The 10,949-nt window shown below is 40.0% G+C and overlaps 1 protein-coding gene across 6 annotated transcripts in view; it reads right to left on the reverse strand.

Moving 5' to 3' along the window:
• The window catches only part of Kif2a (kinesin family member 2A), a 70,955-nt gene extending 66,710 nt beyond the window's left edge, over positions 1-4,245 (reverse strand). For 5 of the 6 annotated variants that reach the window (XM_027938169.2, XM_027938167.2, XM_027938166.2 and 2 more), the window contains exon 1: positions 3,919-4,244. In XM_027938169.2, coding sequence (XP_027793970.1) covers positions 3,919-3,982 — 64 coding nt within the window. In that variant the 5' untranslated portion in view covers positions 3,983-4,244. Of the gene's footprint in view, positions 1-3,918 lie in introns of all 6 variants that reach the window. The other variant, XM_071612572.1, reaches the window with a different exon arrangement.
• Between the last annotated feature and the right edge of the window lie 6,704 nt (positions 4,246-10,949).

Genomic DNA, 10,949 nt, shown 5'->3' on the forward strand with positions numbered 1-10,949 from the left:
AAAAGACAACTGTACTGCTATGTGGTTAATTTTTATTACCTAAATTCAGAGTCTATTCTTCAGAAGCCTATAAAATGACATGTCAAGATGAGCTGGCAGAATAATGTGAAAAAGCATGTTGAGAATTAGTACACTTAATGTTTTCTCTCAAGATTCTTGCTCTAAACTATAAAATCCCCAATGGGTCCTTTGAAATCTTCAATTTCCTGTGGATTCCAGATGCTTTAATTAAGGAACTTTTCCAACATTTCATTGAGACAAAAATATTTTTCTCCCAAATTTTGGGTTTTTGTGACATTCTAGTAACTACACTATATCAAGGACCATTACAATGGTCCCTGGTGCCTTTCCATGAGTGAGAAGCAATTTTCCACTTTGATAAGACTATATATGATTAGTAACATTAGTTCCTTTACTGTCACAGTTCTTGATAGCTTGCATTCTACACTATGCAAGATAGGTTCCCAATTGCCACTGACAAGTTGTATGAATCTAGACAAATCCCTTATGGTGACTTGAGACTCAGTTTCCATATTTACAAAAACTAGAACAAGATAATCTCCAAGGATTGTTCTGGCTAAAGAATCCTAAGATTCCCTTAAGATCACATATATCAATACTGTGACTAAGAGACCCCAAAGAATAATGTCTAATTCAACTTTTCTCATCCCTCTTCCAGTCCTTAAAAGGTAGTCACAGCTACTGTAGAACTGATGTTTTAACAGTGCAGCTTTAAAAAAAAAAAAAAAATTCCCAATGACTAACTAGGTATACAACTGTAAGACTGTACTTTTTAGAGTTACTGGGATCTTAAAGAAGGACCTGAATGAGACAGATAATAGCAAGACACATGCAAGAAAAATACTTGAGTGTCCATTTCCAAAAGCCAGTCCAATTTCATACTAGGTTATCACCTGTGTCTGGAAACAATATCAGGAGTCAAGCCAAACTCCTGCCACTTCTAACCTTACAGTACCAGAAAAAGACTACTGGTCTTAGCAGATCACTCCATTTCAATTAACTCTGGGGATCCTGAACTGAGAGGTCATCAAGGAGGGAGCAGGGCACAGTATGAGGTGACAGTACAGAATGATAAATATAAGGGTTTCACTTCCTGGGAAGATTTCATCTGAATAATTAAAAAATGTTTTAAAATCCAGTAATGAACAATTCACTCAACTCTGCTCTGTTAGGCACATTTCAGGGAAGGGAGGGATGACACACAGATGAATTGACTTTAAGAGTCTATTAGTTAAGTATTTTAATGCTGCAACATCCTGGCTCTGGTTGAAATGGGTGTGGGTAGCCTGACATCCCTCCATAGCATTCTCTACACCACACCTTCTCCTTACTGCAGTTTAAAAACATCATATTGGGCTGAGGTTGTGGCTCAGTGGTAGAGCACTCACTTAGCAAGTGCAAAGCCCTGGGTTCAATCCTCTGCACCACAATGAATAAATAAAATAAAGATATTGTGTTCAACTACAACTAAAAAATAAATTAATTAAAAAAATTAAAAACATCATACATATTGAATTATGTACTCAAAATAGTAATATTTAAAGGAAATAAGCTATATCATGAATGATAAAGGGTGACTGAGAAACTCAGTTGACCAGTCATCTGGTTTTAATATTCAGTAAAGACTTACTGAGATTAGTATTTTCACAGGGCCTCAAAAATAGGAATAAGCCCCTTTCAATTTACTCTTTTGTCTTTGGAATGTATTAATATATGAATATCACTGATGGGAAAAGCCTGGTCCTGAAACAGTGACAAGGATCACCATTAGTATACATGAAGAAAAACATCAAGTCACCAGTTAATGGCAGTCTAAAGCAGCTCTTCACTCCTCTGATTTCCGCTGTCTCAGACATTACTCTAATATTCATCCAGCTGCAAAGTTTACTTTTGTTATAATAACCACTAGCATTTTATCCAATACAGATCTGTTACAAAAGTAGTAGGAAGCAAAACAGTTTCTCTAAAATGAAAAAGGGAAAGCTTGAAGGAGTGTCCCAGACAGCCAATTACCACTGTGAAACTCTATCATTTAATGCAAATAATTATTCCCCTCTTTAAAAGTTCTCTACCAATATTTTGCCATCCATCAATTCCATCATGCACCTAAGGCACTTAATTATGTACACCAATAGGTTAGGATAATATATATATTATAATGACTTTCATTATTTTTTACAAGAAACTACTTTTGAAATGTGTAGATTACCAGCACTAAAGTAAGAATATGTGTCTGGGAATTTCTGGTATGGGTTAAAGGTAAAGGCTGAAAGAATATTAGAAGCCTATATCCTCCAAACAACCAAAATTGCTTCAAATCCAATACATTTTAAAAAGATGTTAGCTCAGAGAAAAAGAGATATCTCTTGAATGTCGTACACTATTTTCATAGCACCTATGATCAGAGAGGCTTAAAACGTTGTAAAGAACTTAACATTTTATTGTACCCCAAGTTTTAAAAATAATATGTAAATCCCACTTCCAGTGGTATTCAGCGAACCCAAATCAAATGAAATTATATAACAGGACTCTTTCAAGAAAGTAATGTTGAGAGAAAAATATAAAAGAAATCCCACTCCAAGTAAAGACATCTCTTTCCCAGTAGTGTTACTGGTAACTTCTGAAGCTCTAAGTAGTATAATTTCTTCATAAGCAGGATAATGATGCATATGAAGTTCTTAACCACAAATTACCTCAAATACAATGAAGAGAAAAAATCACTAACTATATAGTATCTCCCAACATATCTCAATATAACTTCACATAACTTGGTCAAACTTGGTAGAAACCAAAAGACTGTGTGGAAGTGATAGGTTACTGACTATGCTAAAGAATAATGAATGAGTAAAAAATAAAAAGAATGATTATAATAAACATGGAGTCAAGAACACCTCATAATGCTGGATATTATACATCTCTAGTTCTCTCAATATTTGTATTGAAAGAAAATAATTCTCCCTATTTCCCTCTGTATTTTCTCCTCCATAATATAAATGATTTCCAAGTGTGGCTGATGTATCACATTCCACACCCCAAGCTAGTGACATAAAACACCTTCCCCAAGAGGAACCTACAGAAACATATGTAAGCCTAAGGCTCTTAAAAAAAAAAAAAAAAAAGTAAGCGTGTGTCTTCACCTCCTTTCACACTTTTCTCTGTTACCTCTCCCGAGGGTGTGAAAATATCAACATCCGGTCGCCCATCCCCACCTTCTCCGTAGTGCCACGAGTTGACTATGTCCATCCCCTCTCCCTCCCTTTCTGTACCATCACCTTGGAGAAGCTTATCGAATATTTCTTCCTACTGCTCCCCACCCCTATGCATGGCTGAGCGCGGCATTCTCTACATCCTTCTTCTAAGGAGGGGACAAGCAAACAGAAGCATGCTTGGGAACGAAAGCCGAGGAGGCCCACAACCAGACAGCAGCTTCTGGCTACGGTCTTGCTCCCCCACCTCAGCCTCTGACGGGTAGTCGGTTCCCTAAATATTGAAATCACGGGTCTCCACGCTCCCCACCCCCACCCCCACCCCGGCAGCTAAGAGGCCGGTAAAACCGAACAGCCGGGATGAGCTCGAGGCAGGGTCTTCCCTAACGAAGCCCGCTCTGGGCCGGGCTGCTGTCCCCGGGGAGGATGGAGACCCGGAGGCGCAGGAGACCCTGCTCGGGATCCACCAAGGCGGCCTTCCCCAGCGGTCCGGCCCCCTGCACTGCAGCGGCGCCCGGGCGGACCCCGCACCGGCCTCACCCGCACACTCGCCACACACAAAAGCGCCGCGGCCACCGCCTTCCCGCCCCCACAGCCCTGCGGAGCAATCAATGAGGCGGCCGGCGCCTGCGTCCGCTTCGCGCACGGCCGGACGTGGGGCCGGGTCGGCGGGGCCAGCGGCGCGGCTCACCATCGCTCCGCTTGATCTCCACGTAAATCCCGATTTGGATCTTGCCAAAGTTGGCCGTTGCCATCACCTCATCTGGAGCAGCGGCAGCGGGCCGAGGGAGGGGGACTGGAGGGCGGAAAAGGCGGGGAGGGGGCGGGGTAGGTGCGGGAGGGGGAGCGGTTGCCCGCGGCCGCGCCGGGCCGGGCGACAGCGTGAACGCGAGCAGCGCCGCGAGGAGCAGCGGCGGGGAAGCAGGCGGAGGCCCCGGGCCTGCAGGCCGGCGGCAGGAGGCGCACGCAGGGGCGTCGGGGTGAAGCGAGGGCCGGGGCCGTGAGGCGGCGCGGCGAAGAGTGGGAGGGCCCGCGCCGCCCGCCCGGCAGTCGACGCTGGGGAGGCGGGGCGCCGCGCGCCTGCGCAAACGCACGGCCAGCGTCTCTTCCTCCCCAGCTCCCTTCGCACTCTGCCTGGAGGCGGCCCCGCCCAGCTCCGCAGCCGGGAGGCTGCAGCCGCAGCTTGGCAGGCCCCGGGAATGTAGCGCGCGCGGCCCAGCCCACTAGGAGCTGGCGTCGCGTTTGATTTCACCGCGCGGCCTAGAACACGCGGGAAGCTGCGCGCTGTGCTTTCTGGCGCTGTCGCCGGAATGGATTGGGGGCCTAGTGGTTTCGTGGCTTTAGGAGTGCAGTGCGGGGCTGAGGAGTGAATTTAGGGACCCGCCAGTGACAGTACTTGGGTGTTTCATCTGCAGGTGTCACCCCACTTGCCATTTACAGGTAACTGGCCCAAGTTGCTCTCCCGAGGCACACTTGATTCAGATTTCCCATATGGTTATGGAGAAGGAAAGAAGCTACTTTCAGGTGTCACCCACCTAAGTCGGAATGAAGACCTGATTCGCTGTGGTCGTGCCTAGTGGCTCAGAAGTCCTGCATTGGGTGGCCTTAACTGTTGTGGCTGTGGTCCATCGGATGCCGCTGTGCTGTTTCTGCTATAGAGGTTAAGACTTATTTGCCCTGCCTGTAACCCTAGTAACTATGACTCAAGGAAAGGATACAGACAGAATGACTAAGAATGTGTCTTTTCTGCAGTCTCTAGACTAGTCTGACTACATCACAGTGAGGTGAGCAAGACTCCGTCCTCTCCGAGCAGGAAGGCCCTGTAGACAGGGACCATGAAAACTGTACAACACATGGAAAACCTCCAAATAGGAAGTTGCTTATAGTATTGGGACTTGTTCTGGAGGAAGTTACTTTTTTCATTACCTACTTTCCATAATCATTGTTAATCTTCTTGTACTGATTAAAAACAGTTTTAAAATTCAGGAATTGGAAACTGGGTATGTGTGTGTAAGTACATATGTGCACATGAGTTTGCCTAAAGTTTCCGACCTAATATAGATAACTCAAGTAGATGCTTTAAAAATTGAAACACTTATGTAAATGAATATACTGAAGGTCTGTTTGTCAAAAACAGCCTTTTAAACCTATGCTAAAGTAGACATAATTTCTATGAACAAAACAAAACAAAACTGGATAGGCAATGTCGGAAAAAGGAAAAAAAAAAAAAAAACTTCTGCTTTTCTCTTCCAGAAATGACATCACACTTCAGGCCCTCTGTTTCAAAATAAGATTTGACCAAATAAGGGTTTCCTTGTTTTGTGTTTTCTTCCTATAATCTTAAGCATTTTATCTGAAGCATTTTATCTGAACTCTTTGAGCTGCTGTCTAGTAGCATTAATTTTATGATGTCTCTGTAACTGAGGTATAAAACATTTATTTGCTTGCGTATTCTTTAAAGAATGCAAAGAAATAAAGCTATACAGCTCCTAAATTTTAAATTGCTTCATAAAATATTGTTTTATAATGGTTGCTGACACATACATTGCACCCTGTGGTTTATATAATTAAGAAGCCTTAACCTTTAATCCATATTCAAAGGTATTTTAAAAATATGTACATCATCTTTCTCCATAAAAATGTATGAGACAAAAACCTTTCCTTTATAAGTCATACCCAAAAGGCTTATGTTTTTTATATATATTTAGCAATACTTGCATTATGGGTTATGTATGCAAGTGGCCTTCTGAAGAGTAGCCATAAAATATACAATGTGGCTGTTTCCATCAACATTCTGGATCAAGGATTTTAATTTTGACTCAGGCATTACCAAGAAATATAACCCCAACTGGAACCTAACTATTGCTACTAAGCTGCTGAACTAAAAACTACTAGCAAGTAATTACTAAGATATATAACCCTACTAAGAAGTCCTGGTCTAATTAGAATTATAGAGAAGGCACTCAGACATTTGTTCAATGAATTTACTTCTTCACCTGCTTGGTATCTCAATTATCTCTTTGATCAACCTCGAATAATAACTTCCTTTTTCTCAATCACAAACTTTCTGTGAGAACTAATGAAATAAAATGTGATAATGCTTTGATGTTTTATGATGCTTTTATGCCTAAGAAAACAAAGTATCACCATCCTTTAAAAGAGAAAGAAACCCCATCACTCTACCATAATGCTCAAATCATCCATTAGGGTTCTACGTCTAGTAATAGAAAATTAGGTATACATTATCATTTTGGCTTTGTCCCTCACCACCTCACATTAAGAAAATAGCAAGAGTTTTATAGATAGGTCTGTATTCTTTGCCCACTTTGGTCATCTTGCTTACAGATCATTTATATCAGGTCATATCCTATTAAGAGTGGCTGCCATTGACCTATTAATTCTGAGTTAACACACCATTTAAAAAAATCATAGCTATTATAATACAACCAAGCCATTTTCCTTATGCCTAAATTTCTAGAAGATTCTCTGCTGTGGGATTATTAGTGCATATGCTTTAAGGAATAATTGCAAGGAAAAGTTTGTTTAGCTAATGAATGGAGTTTAAGGCTGAAAATGGCACTTAACTAGAACCAACTTCTTTGTGAAAGGACAGACACACAACTTAGCTCCACTTCTAGGCCCAGATTGTACATATTTATATATCAAGTAACTTAAATTTTTTCATTTCTTTTTTTTCCACTCATAATCTATTCAGAATTACTTTTACAAAGTTTATGGATGTGAAATCAAGTGTAAAAAAAAAGAAGAAGAAGAGGTAGGATTAGAAACTTTTTGTTGTCCACATGCTTTCCTGGATTTATTTATTTATTTTTAGAATCGGTGACTCTGGTTCCCATTGCATTTACTCAGATCTTAATTCCAATTAAAGTGGTATAATCCCATTGTAATTTATTTCAGTCCTTAAATATATTAAAAACATGTAAGATACAAATCCAAATTTTACCCTCTGAAATATTTCCTCTTTTCCATTGGATTCCTCTCCCCCATATATAAACATTCAGGCTCCTTTTTCATAAAGGAAAAACAATCTTCTCTTGATCATCCTCTTTCTATTTAAATTCCATTCTATTTTTTACTTTTCCTCTGCTGCCAAATTCTCAAATGAGTGCTGTCTTAGTCCATTTGTGTTGTTAAACAAAATACCTGAGACTGGGTATTTTTATAAATTCCTTATAAATTAGGAAAAAAAATTTCTTATAGTTTTTGGAGGCCGAGAAATCCAAGAGCATGGTGCCAGCATCTGGCAAGGACTTGGGTGCTACATCATAACAATAACAGTAGGGTAAGAGAGCATGTACTAGACACAGAGGAAGAAAATTAGGCCTAGCCCGTCCCTTTTATCAGGAACTCCCTCCTACCATAACTAACCCACTCCCACCAAAATAGCATTAATCCATTCATTAGGGTTGCCCTCATGACCTAATCACTTTAAGCTTCTACTTCTTAATACTGTTACAGTGGCAATTAATTTTCAACTGGAGTTTTGGAGGAGAAAAACAATAGCTAGTAGTCTAAATACTCACTGCCTTGATTTACCATCACCCATTCCTTTCGTAACCCCCCCAAATCTGGATTGAATCCTCTACCAAATTGTATTTTTCAAAGTTAGCAATTACCTTCTAGGTACCACATGCAGTGGAAACTGACAGTTTTATTTGTTTATATTTGCAGAAGAGCTTACTTACTTTCTCCCCAATGCTACCTTGCCCATTCATGTATCTCAGTTTTTGCATCTTCCCCCAGCAACTGGAATGATAAATACTTATCTTTTCCTGTTTGCCCATTTAAAGCCTTCCCACTTGGCAAGACACAACTCAAGTCTCCTTTCTTTTTGGAACTTTCTCTTCCCAATCCAATCTATAATGTCTATCCTATCTGCGTGGTTTTCACTCAGTGATCACCAGAACTTCCTAAGAAAGCTTTTAAAACAAATATAGCCAGGAACATGGGCACATGCTTGTAATTCCAGAAACTCAGGAGGCTGAGGCAGGAGAATGGTAAATTTGATGCTAGTTTGACAGCAATTTAGCAAGGCCCAAGTAATTTAGTGAGAACCTGTCTCAAAATTAAAAATAAAACAAGGCCAGGGATGTAGCTCAATGGTTAAGTGCCCTGGGTTCAATTCCCAGTACCAACAAAAAAGAAATATAGAGGCACAAACTCTATCCCAGTCCTACTGTTTTAAAATCTCAGAGAAAGCTGGATGTGGTGGCACACGCCTGTGTGTGCTGTAATCCCAGCAACTCCAGAGGCTAAGGCAGGAAGGTTGCAAGTTGGAGGCCAGACACAGTAATTGAGGTCCTAGGCAACTTAGTAAGACTCTGTCTCAAAAAAAAAAAAAAAAAAGAGTCTGGAAATATGGCTCAGTGGTAAAGCCCCTCTGGTTCAACCTTCAGTATCAAAGAACAAAAACAAAACAACTAGGAGGCTTAGAGTGGACTATTTCTGAAAAACACATCAGAATCTGAGGCTTACCTGGTTGAGAACTATTGATTCTGTCTAAATTGTCATAATTCAATAGTTTGGGTACATTTGCTGCTTAGGGACTGGGCACTGGATTGACATTACTTGGTTATTTTCCTATTCCACCTTCTTTATTATGATTCTTTCATTTATACTTCTTGATAGGTACACAAAACTTTTAAGGTCCATATTGGACTTACACGCATTGTCTACATTGGGATGTTCCTAATTTTTAAATTTACTGTTTGCATTAGTTTTAACTAGCATGACTAATTCCTTTCAAGTACAGGAAATGTAACAGTTTTCCCTATTACCAGATTTTTAGCAATTTAATGAATAAAGACTCAGAATTAACAAAAAAAAATTAACCATTCATAGTAATGTATCTAAACAACACTTTATATGTCCTGATTAGTTCAGGATCTTAGTAAACTGGATTGGAAAGTTATCATGGAATATCAGTGACATAATACAGAATGATTTTTCTCATTTTTTCTTTTAAAATATATAATTGATAAAGTTTACATATATTCAAGGTATACAGTGGAATGATTTGATATACATTGTGTAATGATTCTCATAAAATCTATTAAGATATCCACCACTACCTGTTTTAGTAAACTTTTCTGCTGCTTTGACCAAAAGACCTGACAAGACCAATTCTAGAGAAGAAAAAGTTTATTTTTGAGCTTACAGTTTCAGAGCTCTCGCTCTATAGATGGCTGTCTCCATTCCTCAGGGCTTAACACTAGGCAGCACATCATGGCAAAAGTACATGGCATAGGAAAGCAGCTGGGAACATGCCACAAGGAAACAAAGAGAGAGGCTTCTTCTCTCACCAATGACAAATATATATATCCCAAAGGCATAGCCCCAAAGACCCACCTCCTCCAGCCACAGCCTACTTGCCTACAGTTAGCAGCCATTTAATCCCTATCAGGGGATTAATGCACTGATTATGTTGAGACTTTTATAACTCAATCATTTCATCCCTAAACCTTCTTGCATTGTCTCACACATGAGCTTTTGGGGTACGCTTCATTCTAACCCATAACACTATCAATTCTATATATTCAATCCATAGAACTCATCCATTTTTTTAATATTTATTTTTTATGTGTAGTTGGACACAATGCCTTTATTTTATTTACTTATTTTTATGTGATGTTGAGGATCGAACCCAGGGCCTCACACATGCTAGGCTAGTGCTCTACCGCTGAGCTACAACCCGAGCCCCGAACTCATCCATCTTTTAACTGAAAGTTTGTACCCTTTGCCATTGATACGTACCTATTGACTTCATTACTCATAACTGTTTAGGTGTGTTTTATAATCCACACATTTAATTTTGAATAATCATCTAATATTTTATGTATTTCTAAATCTTTTTTTTTTTTCAGTGCTAGGGATCAAATCCAGAACCTTATTCATTCTACACAAGTGCTCTACAGCTGAGCTACAGTCCCATCCCCTTTTGTCTTCTTACATTTACTGTATTGTTAGGTTTTCTTCAATTTGAAATTAAAATAAAATTATATAAATTTTTGTAGAAGTTTTTTTTTTTTTTTCAGTGAACATATACTATTAAGTCAAAAGTCAAAGACTATGGAAGTACTCACTTAAAAATACAAAAGAGCTAATATCATTTCCTTCTTAAAACCAATCATTAGCTTCCTGGAGTAAAATCTAAATTATTTATAGAACTGTACAAGAACTAGCTCTGGCTTCCTCTCCAGCCTCATCTGGGACTGCTATCCTGCTCTCTTGGCTCTAGACTCACAGAACATCTTTCCACCTCCAACATGTCAAGCTCTTCCTCAATCAGGACGGGTATCCAGCTTTTCCTAAATTTGATTCATCTTTCAGGTTTCCATGAAAAACTACCTCCTGAAAAAAGCCTTCCCTTACCTTCCTCCTCTCCCTCACTCTGCACTCTAGCATATCATCCTGCCACCACCACCAGCTCTGATCTTGCTCAGTTAGTTGTGCTTTGCTCTTCTGTTACTTCTGTCACCCTCAAGAAAGCTCCTGAGGGTAGAAATATTGTCTAACATTCTTCACTATGCATCTGGCACATGGTACAGTCACTGAACCATAAATGCACAACAATTTTTTTTTTTTTGGTGGAGGGGAACCAGGGACTGAACCCAGGGGTACTTAACAGCTGAGCCACATCCCAGCCCTTTTTATTTTTTATTTTGAGACAGGGTCTTGCTGTGCTGCTTAAACCTTGCAACA

This window comes from Marmota flaviventris, chromosome 5 (assembly GCF_047511675.1).
Source record: "Marmota flaviventris isolate mMarFla1 chromosome 5, mMarFla1.hap1, whole genome shotgun sequence".
Lineage (NCBI taxonomy): Eukaryota > Metazoa > Chordata > Mammalia > Rodentia > Sciuridae > Marmota > Marmota flaviventris.